The 25,606-nt window shown below is 49.5% G+C and overlaps 1 protein-coding gene across 1 annotated transcript; it reads right to left on the bottom strand.

The window, feature by feature from the left end:
• Positions 1 to 459: 459 nt before the first annotated feature.
• PCDH12 (protocadherin 12) lies at positions 460 to 18,872 on the bottom strand. Its single transcript, XM_009209275.3, has 5 exons — positions 18,633 to 18,872; positions 14,904 to 18,176; positions 11,118 to 11,215; positions 9,031 to 9,182; positions 460 to 5,433 (listed from the first exon to the last, which is right to left on the bottom strand). The coding sequence occupies exons 2-5, from the start codon at positions 17,781 to 17,783 to the stop codon at positions 5,009 to 5,011; spliced, it is 3,555 nt and encodes a 1,184-aa protein (XP_009207539.1). The 5' UTR covers positions 17,784 to 18,176; positions 18,633 to 18,872; the 3' UTR covers positions 460 to 5,008.
• Between the last annotated feature and the right edge of the window lie 6,734 nt (positions 18,873 to 25,606).

Raw genomic sequence — 25,606 nt, forward strand, 5'->3', positions numbered from 1 at the left:
GGATAGAGGGCCCACTCCTCACAATCCCGTGACTGTTTGAGTGGAGACCAACCAGCTTGGCCAATTCAAAGGCAAGAAGATTTGAGGGGGGAAAGTTGTCCACATTTCCCTCTCTGCTTCCCACCCCACCTCTCCCAACTTCTAAGTGGTCCTGCCACACTTTCCTAGCACCTCCCTTTCACCTGGGGAGCCCAAGTGTCCTCTAGCTCCAGCTCCTCACCTGCTCCCTGCCTCCTTTTCAGGGCTTCCCTGCACACTGGCTCACCGCTATTGGACCCTGCACATGGCCACCTTCCACAGATGGCACTCCTTGGGAGCAGGGATCTTATCTTTGTATTCCAGTGTCCCCAGCACTGAGCGCAAGGCCCCCCGTGCAGGGTAGGAAACCTAAGGTTTCAAACTCGGGGTTTTAAGCTGTGCGTGCACTAAGCTCTCTGCCAAAAAACAAACAAAAAAAGGTTTCTGTGGTTAAATAAGTTTGGGAAACGCTGTACCAGACGTCCCCTTTTTATAGATTCACAATATACATCAGCATATTTGAGGTTCCAAGAAGTCCTCCAGTAAAGAACTCGGTTAACCCAATGTTTTCCCTCACTGAGTTGAGCCCAGAGCCTGTTTCCCTACAGATTGCTTTTGAGCCTTCCTGGGGCACCCTCTGCATGAAGTGTCACTGTGTGCCCTCCCTGTGGAGCCACTCCCCAGCCTCCTCCCCTCTGTGGTCATTTTGGATTTTCTGACTACTGCCTTGTAGCCATAGCCGGGGCCAAGGGCTGGTTCACAGTCTGGACACTCGGGGTCCTGTGGTGAAGGCCACATGCAGCCCTCCCTGAATGGCTTTCCCTCCCATTCAGTCACTACTGAGCTAAATACTGATTCAATTTGGGGTACCAAAGGTTAGGGGTAGGATATTTTTAAGCTCTCCAATTTAAAAAGGAAGGGCCTCTCCTGTGGAAAGAGAAGGATGGCAGAGTTGTGAGAAAGGTGTTGTCAAGGGACCAAAAATCCTTGGCTGTTAGTCACTGCGGTCTTGATCCAGCACCAGGGGGATGGGCTTCATTGGCAGAGCTGAGGACTGCTGTGCTTTTGCCATTAAAATTCTGTTATTAATGACTCATCATCAGTGCCCCAGAGGAAGTGTGAGAGGACGAGAGGGAGGTGGCTCCCATCAGCAGGGCCAGCCTGGGTCAGGATGCTGGGTTAAAGCCTGGCGTCCTCACCAATGAGACCTCTGTGGGAAGCTCTACTGCCTCAGTTTCCCTATCCGGAGATGCTGTTTTCAGGGAGTCCTCACACTATGATGAGAACAAGGCTATTTGGTTCACTGTATCTTTAGTGCTAATATAGTGTGGGACACTCAGATGTTCAGTAAATATACATTCAACAACCCCCTGCCCCACCCAGTGCCCAGCACCAAGCCTACCCAGCACATAGTAGGCACTGTAAGTAATTTGAATGAATAATTTTAAATAACTTGAATGAATAATTCTGTATTGCCCCCCACTCGCCACCTACACACACACACACACACACACACACACACACACACACACACACAGTTCCCTGTGCTACTTCTGGCACTCAGTAATTGTTCAATAAATACAAAATGTTTGTTGCATGAGTGTTTCCGATCATGTCCTACTACTTCTCCGCCATCGTACCCAAAATTTAGTAGGAGCTAGAAAATGCTTATCTATTCTCTAGGTACACACTATGTACCAGGCCAGGCTTCTCCTTCTCCCTCCTCCTGTCCTCTCTTTTGCGGGATTTGGTTCTCTCCAGAGTTTCAAGGGTAGTGGTTGCCACATCACTCTTAGTTCAGCCAGAGAAGAGGCAGGGTCAGTGAGCTGCCAAACTGAAGTTGGGTGACAGACAAGGCAGCTGCCTGTCAATCTCTGAGCTGCCCCCAGGCTCTGAGTGAGTACTGCATTGCACTCCTGGTGCTAGAGAACGGCTGACTATTGATTTAAAAAAAAAAAAAAAAAAAAAAGTCCCTCTATGCCTCTATGCTTTCCAAATTAAGACAACATTTAACTGAGTGCTTGTTGGCTCGCCTGCTCCCTCAGTCTCCCAGGGGACAGAGCCCATCTTGGTGGAAACTGTTTTGAGCATGTCCAAAGTCTCAGCTTTGACATCTTGGCTGATGTCAAGAAGTTTCTGTAACCTTCCTGTTCAGCACACCCGGTTCTGTCACCATAGACATGGTCTCACTCTAAGCCTGTTATCAGGCAAAGTGCCGGTATCAGCTCATCAGGAGGGGATACATGGTGCAGGAGAGAACACTGTCCCTCACGTACGTACACCCCCATTCTGATCAAAGTTCAGAACAGGAGCAGCTCTACCCATGAGTTCTCCAGGTTCTGCAGGGAAGGCAGGGCTGAGGGCTGACCTAGAGGATTGTAGTGCTTCCTAATCTTAATTGGACCCTAAATCTCTTTGAGAATCTGATCTAAGCACCTACTTTCCATAGAAAAAATGCATATCCTTCCAATTTTGCATGCAGTTCAGCAGGTTCATAGATCCTGAAGTCCAACCAAGGACATCAGATTAAGAATCTTTGACGTATTAAAAAGACCACCATACTAAATCCCAGATCCAAATCCTGATTTGAGCAACCACTCAGTTAAATGTCATCTTAATTTGGAAAGCTCTCCCCCACAAACCTGCCAGGTGGCCTTAGGCAAGTCATCTGCCGTTTCTTTCTGTATTCTTGGCTATAAAATGAAGAGTTGAAATAGATAAAGTTCAGACTCCTTATGACAATTGCCCATGTCTGTGGATGTTTAGATAGTATCTTAAAGCAATGCTGCGTAACCTTTTAAAGGTCAACGTTTCCTTTAGAGAATCTGATGAGAATTTTGTATCTTCTGCCTAAAAAAAAAAATGCCTAGACACAAAGTTTTACCTAGTATTCAGGGAGCCCAAGGAGTACAGATTTATAGCTTTTGAACTAGAATGATGCAATGGTCCCATGTGTCTAGTGATCCAGTTGCCACCTATAATTCCAGCTTCCTCAGGTCATCTCCCCATGCCCACTGTCTTCTCCCTACCCTCCCAACATCTGCTCAGCACTGAAAATCTGCTGGTAACTGGGAGGTCACCATGGTCTACTCTAGTACTGTGGTTCTCAGACTTTACTTTTGCATAACAATCATTTTTTCTAAGGAAGTCCTACCTGGAGCTCCAATATGGATAAAAGGGGCCTCTGAAGCATTTACTGACACATTTATTCATTCATACATCCATTCAACAGGTATTTATCAAGCGTTGCTTTGTGGCAGGCACCTGGCTGGTCAGGCTGGAGACCCTGCCTGCCTGCTTGGTTTCCCCCAGCTTCTCTCACTGGCCCACAGAACCCAACAGTTCTGGGATCCAGCCTGAAAATCACAGATTCTGTAAGGAGATCGCTCTGGCCTAGAGTGAGGTGAGGAGAAACCCAGAGACTCTGCCCCGGAAACTCATAACTTTGGGGAGCCTCATTTTCTTCATCTGTAAAATGGAATAATGGAATAATGACACCACACTGTATTCCAAGTATGTATGAGGCCTATTATCCCTAGTTGGGAGTATAATTGGCCCATTTCTGTGAACAGTGAACATGAGCACTGAGCTCCAAGAAAGGACAAAAAGAGGAGCAGATAGAGGAACTTTTGCCTGCAGTGTCCAGGAGAGACCCACGCTATTTAGAAGCTAGCTGATTGGCTGCTCGGAAATTTCCAAGAAAATTATAAAGCTGAACCTTGGGAAAATATCTGCTATTTCTTCCCTCCTCCATCCCCTGGAAGGCTGGCTGCTGTCAGTGCGGATTTCATAGACCCAGTTCACACAGTGTCCTCTGGGATTCACAAGCCTAAACCTGCAATAACAGAGGAAGGTTTACCGGCAAATGGGGTCCAGAAAGATGACATCTGCACTTGAAGAGCTACTTGCTCAGAAAGAACAGGGGCCTGCATCAGTTCAGATCCAAGTTCCTTTTGCCTTGTGCTTGGAAATGTAGAGAGGTGCGGGCCTGCGTGACTTTGGAAATGTTGCTTTCAACAGTGTTTCCCGAGGGAGCTCTGTCGGGCAAGTTCACTGCTGCCAACAGCTCACCTCCAGGGCCTTTCCTTCTCCTCTCCTTGGTTGGCAGGCTGGTGTCAAGGTTGAAGGCCTGGGTTTTGGTGTTGGGCCAGCCCGGGTCCAAATCCTGGCTCTGGCTGTACTCCCTGCTTGATCTTGGGAAAGCCATTTGACCTCTCCAAGCCCCATATCAATGTCTGTGAAATGGGGTTAATCATACCTCCCTCCCAGGACTGTTGGAAAATCAAATTAAATCCTATTGTAAAGCCTGGTGCCTGGCTCATGGAAATGCTTTAGAAATAGTTGTGCTTTCTTAGCTCTAATTTTGCAGCTGAGAAGCAGATTAGTTGGTAACATAGTGGTAGGGGAACGGGGTTAAGAGCACACATGTCTGCTATTTGTGTACCTGTCACTGTGTACCAAGGTGCCCCACGCCTGTCCAGGCCCAGTGTGACAGTCTTGCCAGGGATTGGATGACAAAGAACCGTCACTCTATTACTCTTCCCTTCTCCCTCTTGACAGGTGCAAACAGGAGAATGAATCACTGCTTTTCCTTTATTGGTAGGTCAGAGAGCATTTCCTGGCACCCCCAGGGTACAGCCCCTGACTCCTGCTACCCAAGAAGGCCATCTTTTCCTGCTTGTGGTACTCCGTGGCATCTGTTCTGCCAGAGGACTGACCCTTTGTGCTCTACATATGTTTTGCCAGCAAACACTTACCTCAGCCACAAACTGTCCCTGTCCTCCAAAAGACTCAGAGCCGCTTACAAGGGGCTGCTTTGGTCAGTCAGGTGTTAGTCCTGGGGCTCCTGCCTCCTCTGTGGGGGTAGCATCAGTCACCCTAAAGTTCTCAGGCCACCACTAGCTAGTGAGTTATAAGATTTTAGAAACCAGCTCATGTCCCCAGATCCTCAGGCCCCTGATTCTTGGATCCAGAGGTGTCCGAGGTATGTTCACAGGCAACTGCCGCTGCTGCTGCTGCCTCTGCTCCTGCCCTCAGTCCCCGTCTTTCCACCTGGGTCCCCCTGCACTTTCATGCCTGAGGCCGCACTGGTGGCCAAGTCTAGACTGAGGGTCCTCCCGCAGACCGAGAGCCGCCGCAGTGCCTCAGAGGCGGCCTCCACGGGCATGCCAGAGCGCTGTTCCAGCAGCATCTCCAACAGTGAGCTCATCTCCGAGACAAAGGTGCTGGCCAGCCTCGTGCCTGTTGGGCTCAGCTCTGGTGCCTCTGCCTTGCCGAACGTCTGGAAGGTCCTCGGCTCCTCCGTGGCTGCAGCATCCGGGGAGATCACATTGTCACGGTAGTTGGTGGTGAGGGGCAAAGAGAGTCTCGCCATCCAGGCCGGGTCAGGGGCGCTCAGCCGGTCCAGGGCCAGACCTGTGTGGGGAGGAGGGGACACAGTGAGGGCCAGGCTCCGGGAAGGACCAGGCGGGTGAGGGTGGGGCAATGGGCAGGGCAAGGGCAGTGGACAAAGGAGGGAAGGGAAATGGCAGGGGACAGACAGAGTGGCCAGACGGGGACAGGAAGGAAGAGGCCCTGACAGGGAAGCTCCCTGGGTAGGAAGGCAGTCGACTGACACACCCGGGCGAACCGAGTGGGGAAGCAGCAGGAGGAGGAGAAGGCCTAGAAGCAGGAATTAGCCTTTTTCTAAAGAATTTCCCAATCTGGGCTGTGGTGTGTTTCCAGTCTCAGTGACTTCTATATTTCATCCAGGATTTTTACCCCTCAGGGCGCCTTCTCCCCTCAGGGCTCCACTAGCTGAGGATGGAGGGAAAAATCCCTTTTCTTAGCCGAGGCTGGAGTTCCTGACTGGGCGCTGCCTTTTGTTCCTATCCATAATAATAGGGACCACATACTAGGTACTTATGTGATGAACAATTTACATAATTATTTAACTTCCACACAAACCTTTGAGGTCAAGAGTATTATTCCCATTTGGTGGATGAGGAAACCGAAGCTGAAAGAAGTTAAGTCACACATCTGCTAGGCAACAAACCTCAATTTGATGCCAGGTCTGATGACTTTGAAGCCTCCCTATGATGGCACCACCCTACCCTCTCTCTGAAGAGCTGGCCCTTCGTCCCTCTGGATATTCCAGGTGCCCAGCTGGGGCCTCTGGAATTCCCAGGCTACCTAAGGTCTGCACTGTTATCACCTGGCCCCCGATCCTCAAATCCTCCTCAACATCATCTCTCAAGCTGCCGGAAACCCTGGCCTAGAGTCAGGCTGGGGAGGGGCTGCCTGTCCAAGGGCTGTCCCAGGAGAGGGACTGGGGTAGTGGTGGTGGCAAGTCAGCCTGGTGGCTGGGAATTTAAAAAACTGGCCCCTACATTTGCAATGCCACAGTCACACTTCTTTTCCCATCCCTTCAACAGAAAATCCTGTTTCAAGAAACCAGTCCCAGGCCTGGTGGTAGAGACCAAGCCAGAGGAAAGAAACTGTAAGTCTTATAGTTAAGAAACAGTGTCTTAAAAAAAATTAAAAAAAAAAAGCACAACATCTACTTAACATTTATCTAATGTTTGCCTAAAGTGAGTTACTTTAAAATCTGTGCACAGAATAAAAGACTGGAAGGAGATATGTCAAAATGTTAACTGAAATTACCTCTGGGCAAAAGCAATCCATTCTATTTTGTTTATCTATGTTTTTCTGTATTAACCAAATACTACTCATGTAATTTGAAAAAGTTATTCTGAGGTACGGGTAGTCATTTTTTGTACTGATAAATGAATCTCTGTCTTGCATTCTGGACTGTGCAGGTTGTGAGACAGTGTTGGGCTCCTGCCCTACAGGATCCTTGGGTTTAGCCCCATGCCTGGGACTTAGTGAATGTTTGTTGAATGATTGAATGAACATAAATATTCACCTTCAACATCTGGGAAATGCAAACCTTAGTTTCTTGAGACTCCGAGGCCATAAGGTTGGATGGAACTCTTGGTGTTGTAGAATCAGGCTTTTCCTTGTACACGGATCAGAGAGCTTCAGAAGGAGTGAAGCTTGGAATGAGAAAATCGCTGGGGCGTATGAGAACAGCTGAAAAGTGATGCTGAATTCACCCAGCATTACCCACCAGTTCTAGCTGCAGGTGGGCGCTGGGCCAACCCGGGTTTGATTTCCCAGCTTTGCCGCTTAGGGGCAGTGTGTGTGACCTTGGGAAGATGGCTTAACCTCTCTAAGCTCCCGTTTCCTCTTAGGAAGTGGTGAGACAGTAGTACTTATCTTGTGGAGTTGTTGTGAGGTTCAATGAGTTCATGCAACCAGTAAAACATTATTATGGTCACATTCTCAAGTGGGGCAATCTGAATCTGAAGCAGCAAATCTGAAGCAATCTGAAGCAGCAAGATCCCAGTCTCCCCATGGCAGTCCAGCCTGTGAGCGGCAAAGGCTTTTCTGCCCCTCCTCTTTCCTTACCCCCTACTCCTTACAGTGCTCCTGTGTTCAGTACCCTTTGTGCTATGGGCAAGCAGGACCGTGTGGGAACTGACCCCACAGGTTCCAGCCAGAGCTGATGAATAGAGATAGAATCCAAAGCTATATCCCCCAGCCATACATAGCTATTGAGCACTTGAAATGTGGCCGATATGGTAGAAGAACTGAATATTTCATTTTATTTAATTTTAATTCATTTAAAGTTAAATAGCCACATGTGGCTAGTGACTACCGCATTGAACAACACAGCTCTAAAATTTAGAGCCACACTGCCTGTGTTAATAACTATCCATGAGCTGCACAACCTTGGGCAAATTATTAAACACCCCTGACCCTCACATTTTTCCTTTATGAAGTGGGGATAATGAATAGTCCCTATCTCATAAGATTTTCTCATGAGGTACTTAGAACAGGGCCTAGCACATAGAAAGTGCCCAATAACTATTAGCAATATTTTTTTAACCAGGGAGAGAAGTCCCTGCCGTGCCTTCAGTGTGTCTGCAGCCAGATGGAGCACATGAGAAACAGTGTTAACTACATAGATAGAAAACCACAGCACAGGGATGGTCCGCTGTGGGGTGTGTTACCAAAGAAGGCTGACCAATGTCCGTAGCAGGGGCAGGGGGCGCTAGCAGATTCTTGAATTCAAATTCACATTATGTATTTATTGTCAAAGCTAATTGTTTGTCTGCAAAATTCTTTTTGTTTTAATTGCAATTGTTAGCATGTTAAAGAGTTGACCTGGTTCGCAGGGCGAAAGGGTATTAAAACACACCAGACGCAAATGAGTGGTAAGAAGTCCATAGAGGACAGGCTGGCTCAGGGTTTGGCTCCCCTTCGATCACTGGTGAGCTGGGTGACTCTGGGACGGCTACTTGATTTTTTTGAGCCTCGGTTTTCTCATCTGTAAATTCAAGGTAATAATTATCTACTTGAGGAGATTGGCTGGAGGCTTAAATGAGATCATGTACATAAGATGCTTCCACTGTGCCTGGCATGTTCACTATTCTTACAGTGATTTTTAAAATGAATAATCAAAGTAGGCCGGGTGCCTACTTTGGCTTTGATTACAGGTGGCTCATGCCTCTAACGCCAGCACTTTGGGAGGCTGAGGTGGGCGGATTGCTTGAGCCCAGGAGTTGGAGACCAGCCTGGGCAACATGTGAATCCCTGTCCCTACCAAAAAAAAAAAAAAAATCAAAACTTAGCGAGATGTGGTGGTGCTCACCTGTAGTCCCAGCTACTTGGGAGGCCAAGGTGGGAGGATCACCTGAGCCCAGGAGGTCAATGCTGCAGTGAGCTGTGATCACCCTGTGATCACGCCACTCTACTCCAGCCTGGGTGACAAAGCAAGACCCTGTCTAAAAAAGAAATCAAAGTAGAACCCAGTCTTTAAAATACTTTCTGAGGCTGCAAGGGTGAAAGGGAAGTTAAATGTTGCTGATGTTCCTCCACAGAAACAGGATGGCTTTTCCCTGCAGTGGATTGGAGTACAACTCTGAAGCCTGGACACCATGGGGCAAGGTGACTCTAGGGGGTCCCTACCTGTGCAGGGGTCCAGCAGACTTGACAGCTCTTCTTCTAGCAATTGCTTCACAGAGAGCTCCTCTTCAGGATCCAAAGGCCCTTCCTCCTGTTCTGGGTCTGTCTGGCCTCCAGCCCTCGCACTCGGGCCATCTGTGTCTGTGATTGCACTCCTACAAAAGAAACCAGCCAGTCCACGGGTAAGGACATTCCTATATAGATCCATTCATTCATGCCCATTTATGTTTGCATTCATTTACCCGTATAGGGAACTGGATTCACAGCCTGGCCTCTGCAGTCAGACCAACCTGGATCATGTGATTCCAGCCCTCCTCTTACTCTGTTTCCTCATCTGTAAAATGGGAGTAATAAATAACACCCACCTCACAGGGTATTGTGAGGGTAAAATGAGACGCTGTAGGTAAAGGGGCCTACCACAGAGCCTGGCACAGTGTAAGCACTCAGCAGACAGAAGTGAAGATGAGTTCATTGATATCATTCTTGTTGCTCCTCCCATGCCTAGGTATTTCCTGGCACACAGGAGGAGTTTAGTAAACCTCAGTGGAGCCAGTGCAGCCGTCCATCCATCCATAGAAGAAGAGCTCCAGCAAGGCTGGGATTTTTGCCTGTCTCATTCCCTGCTCCCTCACTGATGCTCAGAACAGGGCGTGGCACACAGTGGGTGCTGAATCAACACTTAATGAATGACTGAACATTCCTTCCTTCCTACTTTAGGCCAAAACCTAGGCCAGAAGAACAGACCTATGGAGGGTGCAGCTGGAGTGAGGCAGCCTAAAGCTGCTCAGAATCTGCTACCTGCATCCCAGTCTCCTGCTGTCTCCATCCTGGCCCCTCTCTCCCATGGACACTTGGGGACAGGCCTGGACCCTCATCCCAGCAGGTGGAAAGGCTTCTGAGGGGTTTTAAGGCGTAGGAGTCCTTTCTGTTTGTTTGGGATTTTTTCCCCCTGTAGCCATTTCTGCTGCTGTGAAGAAATGAGCAGGGAGGTGGCAAGTGTGTGGGTGATAATGACAACTAATGTTTATTAAGCAGTGAGTCTGAGTCAGGCCTCATGTGATGCAAGGTCCATGCACCGTCTCATTCAAACCTTCCACACCTGTAAAGGGTTCTTTTCAATCACCCCATTGTACAAATGAGAAAACCAAGACTTGTGAAGATTTTGCAGGTTCCCAAGGTCCCTGTAGATTAAGAGATAAAGCAAGAATTCAAATCCAGGCCAGTGTGACTCTGGAGTGTGTGGACTCACCCCTGCCGTACACTACCTCTTGCCATCCTTGTAAAAAGAAGCTATAAGTTGTCAGGGCAAGAGCACTGATGCAGGAGTCAGGAACTCTGAGAGCTGGTCCCAGTTTTGCCACTCACTTGTTACATGACCTTTAGCAAAATTGCTTCAAGGGGAAAGGAGTTAGCCTTGTGTGTGCACCTACTATGCGTCAGTCCTGGGCTATGGGCTTAGAATACAATTGATCATGAAATTCTCACCCCATTACTACAAGGGAAATGGGATGGCTTCTATTTTACAGATGGGGAAACCAAGGTCCTGAGAGATTATCTCACTTGCTCAAGTTTACATAGCTGGTTTGAATCAAACTATTCAGAGCCTCAGTTTATCCATCCATAACAAGAAGTTGGATTTAATGTTCTCTTAAGGGCTCTTCAATTCTAGGATTGCCCAAAGGGACACGCCCACATATCCATGTCTTTAGTGGGGAGCCTTCATATTACGTTTATGGGCCAAGAGAAAGAGAGGTGACAGTTGCAGATATAAAGGCAATTTACAGCACCTCTGTAATCAGGGGACGAATCGAGCCTCAGGGATGAAGTCATTTCCTTGGTGACTACTGTATTGATAGTATTTATTAATACAGCTTGATAGTCCTATAGGACTTCTAGGTCGTGTAAATACTATCAATACAGTCACCCCATGACCAAGCCTCCCAGGGTGGGAGGATGGATGCTGTCTGCTGCACCCTCCCAGGGGACCGGTGTCTGGGATGGGCTCACCCTTCCTCACTCACAGAGGCTGCAGAGATGAGGGGCAGCCAGTAGGGGCCATGAGATGCCTGTGGGGGCTACGTGCTGCTTACCTGCTGCCTCCTGGCTTGGCCAAGTACTTATTTCCTCGGTGGTTTGGTTTCGGCTGGAATTGGCCCTGATGCAGCAAGGACAGCAGCTGGGAGATTTGCTACAAGACAGGAAAAATCTGTTGACTCCACACAATTCCGACTCAGCACACTTCCTCGCCGGATGTTTCCCTCAATGCCGGTGCTTTCTTTTTATAGTCTTTCCTCTGGCTTCAGATGTTTGTGTGATCAGATGGGGGATGGTGCCCAGTGGCAGAGACAGGGACCTGGGCAGGCAGGTCCCCTGCTCTGTCATGTCACCCCAGGACCTGAGTGTCTGAAGGAGAGCAAGAGGACCCTCTGGGCCCATCCCCTCACACTCATTCCTCCGAGTGTCCTGTGCCTGGTGGACTCTGAGAGATAGGGGTGAAAAAGGCATTTCCTGACCATCAATTTGTTGTTACTTTGATAAAGATTATCTTAAAGAGTTATGTTTCCCTTTAGCAGTATTTGGACATTTGGTCGATTTTTGTGGACCAGATGTAAGACTATGTTGTAGAGAAGGCAAAATGGTGTCATTAAATTATTCATTTATTCATCTTTTCATTCATTCATTCAACAAGTACTTAATAAGTGCCAGGCAGGATGGTTGCAATGGGAGTAAGAAGGAGAAGGAGACCCAGCTGCTGCCCTCAGCATGGTCATATCTGTCAGGAGGTGAAGGTTGCAGGCAGCCCCACGGGGAGTGGGGGAGCAGCGAAGAGTGGTTACCACAGGGGTTGCCTCTGGGCGTAGGGAAAGAGTGGGGGCTCTGTGGGAGTGGAGGAAGGCCCCTAACCCAACTTGGAGCAGGGAGGAAGCAGGGGGGTGGTACTGGATTAAGTTCATTCATTCATTTCAACAGATGTTACTGAGTTCATACTACATGCCAGGCACCTCTGCTGAGACCCAAAGGCTCCATAGGAGTTTGGCAAGTGGAAAGAGAATGAGGGTCTGGGCAAGGGGTGATGGTGACAGGGGGGTGGTTTCAGGCAGAAGCACTGCACACTGAAAGGCTGGAAGAGAAGGCAGAGTTTCAGAAAGATTGGAGAATGGAGTAGGGGATGGGTGAGCTATCAGGGCCAGACCCTATAGGCCATTGGGAGGGAAAGGCAACAGATCAAGTCCTGGGAGGCGGAGTTCTAGTTCAAGGCCATTTGTAGCTTATTGTATAGTGTTAGACAGGCTTTTAGACCTCCTCAGACCTCAGTTTCCTCATCTCTAATGGGGGGCTAGAAATACCCATACAGCCTTCTTCTCAGTGTTGTCAAGATTAAATGGTTTGAAAAAGTTAAAAATCCTCTGCAAAAGCAAGGAGTTTGGACTGTTATTCCTAGAAACACTGCTTCAACCTCCTGGGTCCACCCCCATTCCTCCCTTAGGAGGTCCACCGTGCCCCTCGGTGCAGCTTGAGGTAGGAAGTGTCAACCTCAGAGGAGAGTTGGAAGAGGAGATGGCCAGGACTGGGGTTTCACTGTGACTTGGGAGACTCAGGGTCTCATTGCCTGCCTCAGGGAAGATCCCACCTCCCAGCCCAGGCCCAGAAGCCCTCCTAAGATACCTGCCACCCTTTGCTCAAGTGACAGCTGGCATTTCATGACATGACTCCCTACATGCCAATCCCTATGCTGAGCACTGTCATTCAGGGTCACTTCACAGTTACAGCCCAGATTCAAATCAGTCAGACTCAGGTTCAAATCCTAAATATGCCCCTGCCCCAGTTCCCATCAATGTGGCCTTGAGGAATTACTTAAGCATTCTGAGCCTCAGTTTCCTCAACAGTAAAAAAAGTGAATATTAATGAGACCCAGATCTTATGGTGGGTTATGAGGTTTAAATGAGCTTATTAATAGATCCCATGATAAACAATGATTGTCCAGTGTCATATAATCTCCTTTAATTCTTTTTTTTTTTTTTTGAGATGGAGTCTCGCTCTGTCGCCCAGGCTGGAGTGCAGTGGCCGAATCTCAGCTCACTGCAAGCTCCACCTCCCGGGTTTACGCCATTCTCCTGCCTCAGCCTCCCGAGTAGCTGGGACTATAGGTGCCTGCCACCTCGCCCGGCTATTTTTTTGTATTTTTTAGTAGAGATGGGGTTTCATCATGTTAGCCAGGATGGTCTCGATCTCCTGACCTCGTGATCCTCCCGTCTCGGCCTCCCAAAGTGCTGGGATTACAGGCTTGAGCCACCGCGCCCGGCCAATCTCCCTTAATTCTTACAACAGCCTAAGGGAAGAGATACCATTATGGCCATTTTGCAGAGGTGGAATTGGAGGCTTACAGGGGCTACATAGAAGTTAGTGGGAGGGCTGGAATTTAAACTCAGATCTGACTCTATGTGCTGCTGGAAAGATATGAGCATTGGGCAAGCAGCCTCAAGTTGATCCCAAATGGGCACCTTTCTTTCTGTCACCTCAGTGGGGCCACCCACGGTGCCTATTCTCTGTTGTCCTGTCTACCAGCAGCCAGCACAGTGCTCAGCACAGAGTTTATCCAAAAAGCACCTGATCAATGGATGGATGAATGGAAAGATAAATTAGTGGTTGGCTCTGGCAACCTCTGGGTCTGCACCGATTCCAGGGCAAGATTCCTAAGAGAACAGCTGGGCCATCTCCAAGTGGCTTCCTGAGGAGGGAGTAAGGGAAGGAAACTGTGTTTTGCTTCACAGGAAACATGAATTGATGGCCTGGCCAAACAGAGGTGTGCCTTGGGCAGACAGCCTGGCACAGTGAAAATATCTGAGGTTCACAGAAGCAGATATGGGTGTGAGATCAGGCATCATCCCTGAAAAGGTTTCCACACTTGTGTCTAGAAAATCCCAGGTCCTTAGACATTTTGTCACTCATCATCCCATTTAGACCTCACACTCTAAGGAGGCAGACACAGGGTAAGTTTGGTCTCATAGTCCCCATTTTATAGATGAGGAAAATGAGGCTCAGATGTTGAAGGATGTGTACAAGGTTGCCCAGCTCCTAAGTGACTGTTGAAATTTGAACCCCAATCTGCCTAACTGCAAAGTTCTAAGGTTATTTCCTCTGCTGCATCCTGCAGGCCCAGCCAGAAAGCTCTGGGGTCTCAGACAAATTATTTGCTACACCTGGGTTTGGGTGCAATGATGCCTATGCTGGCCTTCTTCATAGGAGGTTGCCCAGATGAGATGAGGGCAGGCAGAGAGTGGAGATGGAGAAGTGCTTTGAGGAAGGAATAGCAATAATTTGCTGAGTACTGACTACATGTCAGATGGACGCTGTTCTACAGGCATTAAGAGCATTCACTCATTTTATCTTCAAGCAAACTTAGAAGATGGGTGCTGTTAACACAGACATCTTTCAACAGAGAAGTTAACTGCCCCTGTGGTTCAGAGCTAGGAAGAAGTGGAGCTGGGATTTGAACTCAGGCAACCTTGCCCAAAGCTTATACTCTTAGTCACTACCTTTGCTGTGTGTCTACTTGTGAGGCACCATAAATGCCTTGTAGGAACTAATTGATCAAATCCTCTGGACAACTCTACGAGGTAGATACTCTTACTATCATTTCTAATTTACAGATAAGACAACTAAGGCCCAGAGACAGTAAGGAATTTGCCTAGGATCACACAGCTAAGTTCAGCCAGTCACAAAGCTGTGCCCTGAACCACTGCTATCCAAAGCATCAAAAAGTACCAGGTGAGCCTAAGGAAGAAACATGAGGACTGTGCAGGTTATGGGGGTGTCTGATGCTGTTTCTGGTGGTCAGGAGTGACCAGAGAAAGAGTTGCCTATGCCCCAGGTACCTGAACAGGAGGAGAATCCACAGTGAGCTCCTCCACGGGGTTCCGCTCGGCGAAGGCAGCCACAGACAGCCGGACCAGACTCCGCAGGATCTGACGGGGCCCTAATTCTTTCTCAGGGGACACTTTGCCATTGAGATGTCGCTGCCGTCTCAGGGTTGCAGAGGAGGCTGGTGGGCTCTGTGGAGCCTCCTCACTGCCCCGGTCTCCAGCCAGCCTCCCTGTGGGGCTGCCTGCAACTTTCAGAGGCCTGGAACGTGGCTGGCCTGTTGCAGGCTGGGGCTCGGGAAGGTTCAGGTTCTCCCGGGAGGCGTTCCTCTGCCTGGGATGGTTGAAAAGCAGATTGACGGTGTCTTGCAGCACCTCTCGGCTCTCCGCTGGTGCTCCCTGGTTGCCTTGATTACGTAGCGTCCTGTACAGGGTCGGGGTGAGGTGGAAGGGGGCCTGAAGGCAGGGGTCCCAGCCTGCTTCCATCATCGCCTCCTTGTCCACGTCTTTGTGGGACTGCCCGACTTCACCAGGCTCACCTGCCTGACCCCTGAGCATAGGCACGAGGTGGATGTCCGCCTTCTGAATGTGTTTCTGGGGCCTCTTGGGCTGCTGGCGGTAGGTGGACTCGGCCTCCCGACAGTTGTAGGCCCTGTTGTCCTTCTTCTCTGTCCGGCAGATGGACATGAACAAAGCCAGGATCAACCCGAAGATGCCCAGCAGTACAGTCAGGCAGATCACTGTCAGCATCGACATGCTCAAGGCCCCAGGCTTACGGGCTGAGTCCCTCAGGTGGTCAGCACTGGTGACAAACATGATCCTCAACAGGGCTCGGGTCTGTAAAGGGGGGCTTCCCTGGTCCTCTACCACTATCTCCAGCTCCCACTCACTCCCAATGAGGCTGCTGGCATTGGTAACGTTGACGAACAGCTGCCCTGCATGGGGGCTGAGGATGAAGAGGTGGGCTTCATTTCCACTGCGGATGCTGTAGAGGGGCTCTCCATTTGCCCCCGAGTCTGCATCTCTTGCCACAATGGTTGTCAAAAGGAATGGCCGGGAGCTGTGAGTGGCCAGTGGAGGTGTGTCAGTGCCTGCTGGACCCAAGCCATTGGGAGTCTCGATGGGCACTAGCAGGTGGCCTGTGGAGGCGTTCACAAGCACGGAGAGGCTGGCTTTTCCATCGCTGAGCACAGGCTGGACCACCTCTGGGGCATTATCATTGGCATCCAAGAGGCTGACCCTCACAGAGACACTGGATGCAAGCATGGGTTGCCCGCTGTCCTCTGCGATCACCTGGAACTCAAAGCCGGCCATCTCTTCATAGTTCAGTGACCTCTGAGCAGTGACCTCTCCTGTGTTGGAGTCAATAGCTACTAAGTGAGCAACTGGGGAATCATGGATGCGGTATGAGACTTTTCCATTAATACCCAAGTCTGCATCATGAGCCTTGATGGTAATGAGGTGAAGAGAGGGTACGTTGTTTTCTCGTGTGGAGACTTCGTACCTGCTTTTCTCAAACACAGGTGCGTTGTCGTTGATGTCACTGATTTGAATGCTGAGCTGTTTCTTGGCTGATAAGGGCTGCAGTCCTTGGTCTTGGGCTAACAGAGTGAGTGTATATTTGGGCCACTGCTCTCTGTCCAGTGTGGCATTGGTTAGCAACATGTATGTGTTGCCATTAGTTCTTTTCAGCCTGAAGTGGCCCAGCTCTTGGCTCAGCCAACAGTGGACCAAACCATTGTTTCCTGAATCCAAGTCATCTGCCATGACAAGAGCAATAAAACTGTCCTTGGGAAGAGCTTCTGACACCAGTGATGGCTGGGAGGCCCATGTGACATGGATGCTTGGGATGTTGTCATTGACGTCCAGAACCTTGATGAGAACTTTGCAATGGGCTGGGATGGGATTGGGACCCAGGTCCCTTGCCTGGACATCCACCTCGTAGGCAGGGTTCTTTTCATAGTCTAGAGGTCGACGCAGAATGACCTGGCCTGTCTTGGCATCAATACTGAAGGTGTCCAGCACCTCTGGAGGCATGTGCTTACTGAGGAAGAACTCCACCTCCCCATTGGGGCCTTGGTCAGGGTCCGTGGCAGTCAGTTTTATGAGAAGAGTACCAGGGGCAGCATCTTCTTGGATTTCTAGTGCCAGTGAACTCTCAGCAAATACAGGGCTATTATCATTGGAGTCCAAGACGTTGACCTTGACCAAGCTGGTGCCTGACTTGGGGGGGTTCCCATTGTCATAGGCAGTTAACACCAGATCAAAAAATGAATGGATTTCCCTGTCCAGCTCCTTCACCACTACGAGTTCTGCGTGTTTGGTCTCATCAGGACCCACAATGACATCCAAGGCAAAGTGCTCACTGGGAGACAGAGTGTAGGTGTGCAGGGTGTTAGGGCCTGTGTCTGGGTCAAGAGCTCTGTCCAGGGGGATCCGGGTGCGCAGAGAGGCGCTCTCAGAGATTTCCAGCTCCTGCTCGCCTTTGGGAAACCGTGGCTGGTGGTCATTGATGTCCAGCACTTGGATCTCCACGTGGATCAGAGCCAAATCCCCTGTGGCAAGCACATCAAAGGAAACCAGGCAGGGATCCCACTGTCGGCATAGCTGCTCTCGATCCAGCCGCCTACCTGTGCTGAGCAAGCCTTCCTCAGAGTCCACCTGAATGGGGAGCGCCTGAGGCAGCTGCAACACCTGGAAGGCAGCCCCAGCTTGCCTCTGCCTCTCCTCCCGGCCCAGCTCCTGGGACAGCTTCCCGATCACTGTGCCAGATGGCACTTCCTCTGACACTTGGTATTTCACCGTGAGAGTGGTTACCTCCTGACCATCCCCTAAAAGAAATAAGTAGCCACCTGGCCCCAAAAGCCCCAGCAGAAGTTGCAGAAGTTGCATCATGCTTACCACCAAGTGGGCCACATTCAGAAACTGTTAGAGTTCTTTCAAGGCTGGACAAGTCCTCCAGTGTTTCCTGGATGGCTTGATCAGCCCCGTGCTCCTTCCCCCGGACCTGCTGGCACAACCTTGTCCCATAGTTAGATGATGATGGAACAAGCAGGACCCCCAGGCAAGGCCATCTTCATCGGAATCGATCTGAGATATCCAAACGCCGATCAAGAATTGCCAGGATAGACCCCTACAGGGGAACTAGCTGGTCCACTTCAGCAAATGATGGACAAGAGCTGGTCTAAGAGGGACCTGACCCAGTTGAGCAGGATGTGGGACTCTGACTTCCAAACAGTTGCTAGGCTGGGGAAACAGAGAAGCAGCTTTTTCCTATGGAAACCCCACCTACAGGAAAAGGGAGGGCTGTGAGTTTTCAATGCCAATTAGAGAAAGAGCATTTCCTGTGAAGCTAAGTGGCCTGCCACTGAGGAGGATGAGGCTGGGGCTCCGGGGACAGGCCAGATGGGAAGCTGCTGTCCATGCAGCAAGGCTGCTGCTGAGGGAAAGGGAGCCTCTGCATCACCAAGTGAGCAGAAAACTTGAGCCTCCACCTGCTTGCAAGCGGACTGATGCCCCTCCCGGGCAAGTCATGTTTCCTGTTTCTCTCCCCTTCCCCAACTCTCTTTGTTCCTATCTTTTCCCCCATTGTTCCCCTCTCACGCCTGTCTTTTTCCCACTCTTGTTTACCTCTCTGTCTTGACTCTGCCCTGATCACCTGTTTTTGTCTCACTGCAGCTGTGATTAACAGAGCAGCCATCAGAGCTAAACTGCCTGAGTTCAAATTCTGATTTTGCAACTTACCAGCTGTGTCATCTGGGACAAGTCACTTAACCTCTCTGGGCCTCCATTACCTCATCTGTAGAGTGGGGATGGGAGTAAGAATAGTAGCCCTTTCAGCGGGAAACTGTGAGGATTAAACGAAATGATGCATGAAGGGCTTTGGCCTGGGCCTGGCCCCGTGTCACAGGCAGTGACGTTATTGCAAGGGGTGAGTGTTGTAATCTGCACAACTTGTCACACCCTATGGCTACCTCTGGATCTTGTATTGGCCCTGGGGCAGTCCCTGCCCACACTGATCTATGAGGGTGCCCATGGTCTTGATTCCAAAAGCTGCAAGAACCCGTGTGACTTGACTGTGTGGCTCTCCTCCTGCTTCCCTTCAGCCCCCGCCCCCCCTCCAGCCTTGAAGTCCATTGTTCTCTGCATCTGGTCCAGCCTGAGTCTCTGTCTGGGGAACCCCCAGCCTCCCACTCCTCTTGGAAGCTTTTATACATTTCCCTCTCCCACACCTTCCCCTCCCTTTCATCTATGTCTTTCCCCCTTCCTCCAATTCTTCTCTCCCCAGTTCTGTTTATAAGAGTACCATGAAGCACAACTCCTTTGCTGAACCCAACTCTCCTTTTAGATGTTTTAAGGGATGCCCTCCCTCCCACTCACCTCCTCATAAGGTAAAATTCAGTAAGGAAGGAGGTGAATGTGCAGTTTGCTTGGGTGAGCTTTGAGGTGGCCTTACTGCTTCTCATTATGCCCTTCAATTTGCTGCCCCCAACATTCTCCCAGCCTTATACCCACTTCACGGTTGATCCCTGAGGCTTGTGAAGCATTTGAGGTGATGAGAATGAAGACCAACTTCCCTAGATGGGTGTTTGCTACTAAGCCCTTGGGGCCAGAGGTGCCATGTTTGGACCCAAGTGGCACTAGTCAGGGCTTATTGGCATGGAAGCCTGTGGCCATCAGGACTGAGGTGGCTAAGGGACAGTCACCTGCACTCCTTCTCTTTCTCTCTGGCTTTTCTTTCCTTTAACTCCATATCCCACTCCTGAGGTTTCCCAACTATTTCACTGAAACCCATTAAACCATAGCAAGTGGCCTGAATCCAGGGCCACCTCCTATATCATGGTCCTGGAGACAGACAGGCCACTCACAAGCTCTGAGACACTGCACAAGGGCCTTAACCTCTCCCAGCCTCTGTTTCCTTCTCTGAGGGCTGTCATCCATCTCACAAGGTGGGGTAAGGACTCAGCGCAGGGCCTGGCTCAGAGAAAGCACTCAGCACATCGGGACTATGATTTTGCCTTTTGTTATCTTCCAGGTTTTATGCCTCATATGCAAATGGCAAAGATGGCCTTGCATTTGTCCCTTCACTTTTTTTTTTTGCCTCTTTGGCAGGAATCCCATTTCTCAGGTCTCCCTCAGCTTGGTGTGAGCAAGGTGCTGCCGAAGCTACTAGGAGCCCCTGGGAGCTCAGGGACACAAGGGTGCCCATTGCCCCCTGCTGGCAGTTAGCCCATGTGACAGCCTCACTGTTCGCCCCACATTCGTCCCCCTGTGTGCCTGACAGTGAACAAGGCAGGGGGCTGACAGTCGCAGGTGGGGGCAGGGAAAATGAAAGGCGAGAGGCCAGTGGAGTGGCTCTGGAATCAGGCCTGGGGGTCTGGGAAGCTCCTCATGGAGGGCACATGCTGAATCCTGACGGACCTGGAGGAGTGAGCCCGAGGAAGTTGAATGGGCAGGGGAGAGGCAAAGCTGGTGGTGGCAGCAAAATGGGCAAAGGCCCCGAGGTGGGTAGGCTGGCTCCCGGCTGTGCTGCAAGAGGGTTGGTGCAGTAGCGTAGGGAGGAAGGTAGGGCGGGGGACATAAGCAGGGGTCCTCAAATGATGCGGTGGCCTGGGTTCCCATGGCTAAGAATTTAGACCTTGTCCTGAAGGTCGTGGGGCGCTTTTGAAAAGCTCAACACAGGATAATGAGAACAGCGACCACATGCCAGGCTTTGTCCTGAGTGCTTTGCTTACATCCTCTCATGACACACAGCCATGCCATCACATTGAAGATGCTGAGCACAGAGCGTTAGGTAACTTGCCCAAGATCACACAGATGTACCCTCCAGAAAGGCCTTTTGGCTGCACCCTGGAAAATGACTTGGAAGGGAACAGAGAAGAGGGAGGGAGCCTAGTTGAGAGTAATGCAGGGGAGCTTTGATGCAGAAAACTCGTTTCCAGAGCGCCATCTGGTGGCCAAAGGTAGAGAAAACCGCACAGAGGCAGGGACCAGGGACAGCCACGGGGACAGCCACGAAGACAGGAAGTGGGTGCCTGGGGTTCATGATTCCTGGGGTTCATGAATATCCACAGCTCCAGCCCCGTGCTGCACAGAAGAACACAACAGGAGAAGCTACTCACGGGTGACAATAGTGTCTCTTAATGGAAAACCTAACGCGGACCAAGGCCACAGAAGGAGTTATGGAATTCATGATAATTTTACTTGTGTTAACATTTATATTCTTCGGAGGATGTTGTTTTATGTATATATATCTTACATGCAGTTATATATCTGGTGTGTGTGTGTGTGTGTGTGTGTGTGTGTTTTGACTGGGAATGTGAATGCCAAAAAATGATGCATAGGTCACAAGAAAGTTTGAATGTAGATTTCATAGGTAACCACCTATGAAGATAACCACCAGGAAGATCTTATTGAAGTTTGTTTGTTTTTTTCACACTGGGGGCATGAAGCTAAGATAACCCTTTGAAATTTCAAAGCTGGCAAACAAGGCTCCCGACTTTTTTAAGGTGATCACCTCTGGGAACGAGATCCCTGTTTAGTAAGTTTCTCTCCTCCTTCTGGCTACAGGGGTCAGCTGATCTTTAGCAGTCAAATGCCAAGGGGTGAATGGAGCTGTCACTAGAGTTCGTCTGGAAAGGCGACGTTTTCCTGAGTTTTGAAAATAGGTTTGAAGGAGTGGAGGTACTCTGAAATAGGTTTGAAACAATTGAGGACAGCCTCTCTCAAGTCCAAAATATTTTTTTAAAAAGGGCAGGATTAGAGTTTGTGCTTGAATGCCTCACTAACCACCAACTTTGGGGTTGTTCACACTTGAGTTCTTAACCACAGGGAGGGCTGAGGGGTGAAGTGGGAAGGGTGGGGAGTCAGAGAATTTTCTTAAAACACCCGGAGTCCTAAGGAACCTTGAGGGGTCAGACGAGTTGGGTATGACTCTGGCCCTTGGAGGACTCCCAGGTCAGCTGAATGAAGGCTGAGATCACACTTCGCCCCAACGAATGTCCTGCTGGGCTGGCTGCCCACTTCCAGGGCTCAGGTCTTCCAGGCTGGCTCCTCCTGAATCTCCCTGTGGCTGCCACAGCATCACCACCAAGGCAGCTTTGGGGAAGCCAAGAAGTATCCTCCAGCTCATCCCAGATAGAAAGGTGGTTGGACCATCCAAGCTCAGCATCTTTTTTCAGGAAGATCTTATTGAAGTTAGATTCCTAGTCAGACCAGGAATCTTGACTGGGAGACTCAGGTAGATGTTTTGGGTTATCTGCTCCTAGCAGGGCAATTTGTGGACTTTGTTGAGACAGATGACAGTATTTTCTCCCACACAATGGCACCTCTTTCTGGGGTCAGTGCAGAAAAAAGAATGCACTTTGCAGGGAGAAATTTGTCAAGAAATAGGACCTTTCAAGAAATGAAAAAGATTTATGTCTTGGTTAAGAGCAGCAGTTCTCAAAGGGGTCCAGATATCAAAGTCACTTGGAAAGCTTTACAAAATACCAGGGACAGGGCAAGAAAATTCGTACTTTTCCCTTTCCCAGAATACTGCCAAAGAATAGTCTGTAATTGCCAGCTCAGTTCCGCACCCTTCATTTGGGACAGGGTTGGGGAAGTTGATTGGACCTTTTTGCTGGAAAGAGAGGCTAAGTTGATTTATGTGATAAAAATAAATAGACGGGAGGAGGGGGATTTCTGCAATCTGAGAAAATTATGGAGAGCAGTACAGCAGACAACAGCAGAGGCTGTGAAGGAGGTAAAATGAAGATGAGAAGGACTTTTGAATTCATTATTGCAAATTATAGACCTCCTTCGTGATTTTCAACAAAAATACAAGAAAAGATTTATATGCTCTTTTCCAAATTTATTTTGTGTGTTAGTAACCATAACATGGACCCAAAACTTGACCACTTGAGTTCTGGGTTGATAAAAGTTACACACACATGTCTTTCTCCCCACCCCTCGAGAGGAAGGGCACTACTTCTGGTACATAGATTTCAATTTTGATATATTCCGACTGATTCCAACATGCATCCTTATCTCCACCCCAACTTCATCAAGAACCACTCATTAGAACTTCTCAAAAGCACCATCCCCCCTTGCAAAGGCCAAACTCTATAGCGATCAGGCCTTTCTTAACCCAGCATCCTCATGGTCCCCACCTCTCCCCGACATGTGTGTCACTATTCAATAGAGCTCCATGCTCACCTGGTTCTCTCTCCATAGTTCTGCAGACTCCTCTATCTGCCTCTCTGGCTCCTTCTTTTGTTTTCCTTCCTTCTAACTCCCAGATGCAGGCATGTCCCCTAGAAGCTATCATCTGTTCTCTTCTCTGCATAGGGTTATTGGTCCAGAAAGGGGTTGCCAGATAAATAAAAATACAGAGTGCCCGCTTAAATTAGAATTTCAGATAAACAATGAATAATTTTTAGTATAAAGATTTTAATCTGACAACTCTGCCCAGAAATAATGTATGCTTTCAACACAAGTTCTTTTTTTTTTTTTTTTTAAGAATTTTGGTTTACACAGTGAATTTGAAAATCTATTAGTAAACAGAAAAAAATCAAACATATTGACTGGGAGCATCATCTGTGCATGAATATTCAGAAGCAAACTCTGTTGATTGGCCTTGTTATGTATTCAGCATTTCTGGGTGACTCCAAGATCGAACTGTTTTACACAGAAAGAACCACCCTGGAGGAAGCCTAGATTACAATCATTTATTAAATCATTTGGTCATCCAGTCACTCATTTATTTGGAGGAATTCAGCATTTTCCTCTCTATTTACAAGGTCTGATCTGGTATCGTTTGGTCTGGTTTGGTCTGGTCTGGTCTGGTTTGGTCTAGTCTGATCTGGTCTCGTTTTGTCTGGTTTGGTCTGGTCTGATCTGGTCTCGTCTGGTCTGGTTTTGTCTGGTCTGGTCTCGTCTGGTCTAGTCTGATCTGGTCTGGTTTCTGGTCTGGTTTGGTCTGGTCTGGTCTCGTCTGGTCTAGTCTGATCTGGTCTCGTCTGGTCTCGTTTGGTCCAGTCTGATCTGGTCTCGTTTGGTCTCGTTTGGTCCGGTCTGATCTGGTCTCGTTTGGTCTGGTTTGGTCTAGTCTGATCTGGTCTCGACCAGACCGGACCAAACCGGATGAAACCAGACCAAACCAGATCAGACCAGACCAAACCGGACCAAACTGGACCAGACCAGACGAGACCAGATCAGACCAAACCGGACCAGACCAGACCAGACTAAACCGGACCAGACCAGACCAGACCAAACCGGACCAGAGTAGACCAAACCAGATCAGACTAGACTAGACCATATCAGACTAGACTAGACCATATCAGACTAGACTGGACCAGACCAGACGAGACCAGATCAGACTAGATCAGACTAGACCAAACTGGACCAGACCAGACCAGACCAAACCGGACCAGACCAGACCAAACCAGACCAGACCAGACCAAACCAGATCAGACTAGACCGGACCAGACCAGACGAGACCAGATCAGACTAGATCAGACCAGACCAGACCAAACCGGACCAGACCAGACCAAACCAGATCAGAATAGACCGGACCAGACCAGACGAGACCAGATCAGACTAGATCAGACTAGACCAAACCGGACCAGACCAGCCGAAACCGGACCAGACTGGACCACACCAGATCAAACCGGATCAAACCAGACCAGACTGGACCAGACCGGATCAAACCAGATAAAACCATACCAGACCGGATCGGACCAGACCGGACCAGACCGGATCAAACCGCACCAGACAGGACCAGACCGGATCACACAAACTGAACCGGATCAAATCGGATGGAACTGGATGGAACCGGATCAAACCGGCTCAAACCAGCTCAAACCGGTTCACACTGGATCAAACCGGATGAAACCGGTTCAGACCGGATCAAACCGGATGGAACCGGATCAAACCAGCTGAAACTGCTTCAAACCGGATCAAACCGGCTAAAACCGGCTCAAACCGGATCAGACCGGATGAAACCGGTTCACACCGGATCAAACCGGATGGACCCGGATCAAACCGGCTCAAAATAGTTCTAACCGGCTCAAACTGGCTAAAACCGGCACCAACCGGATCAAACCCGATCAGACCGGATGAAACTGGTTCAGACCGGATCAAACCGGATGGAACCGGATCAAACCAGCTCAAACTGGTTCAAACTGGATCGAACCGGATCAAACCGGATGGGACCGGATCAAACCCGTTCAGACCAGATCAAACCGGTTCAAACCGGATCAAACCGGTTCAGACCGGATCAAACCGGATGGAACCGGATCAAACCAGCTCAAACTGGTTCAAACCGGATCAAACCGGTTCAGACCGGATCAAACCGGCTCAAACCGGATCAGACCAGATGAAACTGGTTCAAACCGAATCAAACCGGCTCCAACCGGATCAAACCGGTTCAAGCCGGATCAGACCGGATGAAACTGGTTCAGACCGGATCAAACCGGATGGAACCGGCTCAAACCGGCTCAAACTGGTTCAAACCGGCTCAAAGCGGATCAAACCGGATGGGACCGGATCAGACCGGATGAAACCGGATCAAAGCGGCTCAAACCGGTTCAAACCAGACCAAACTGGTTCACACCGGATCAAACCGGATGAAACCGGATCAAACCAGCTCAAAGTGGTTCAAACCAGATCAAACCGGCTCAAACTGGTTCAAACCGGATCAAACCGGCTCAAACGGGTTCAAACCGGATCAAACCGGC

This window comes from Papio anubis, chromosome 5 (assembly GCF_008728515.1).
Source record: "Papio anubis isolate 15944 chromosome 5, Panubis1.0, whole genome shotgun sequence".
Lineage (NCBI taxonomy): Eukaryota > Metazoa > Chordata > Mammalia > Primates > Cercopithecidae > Papio > Papio anubis.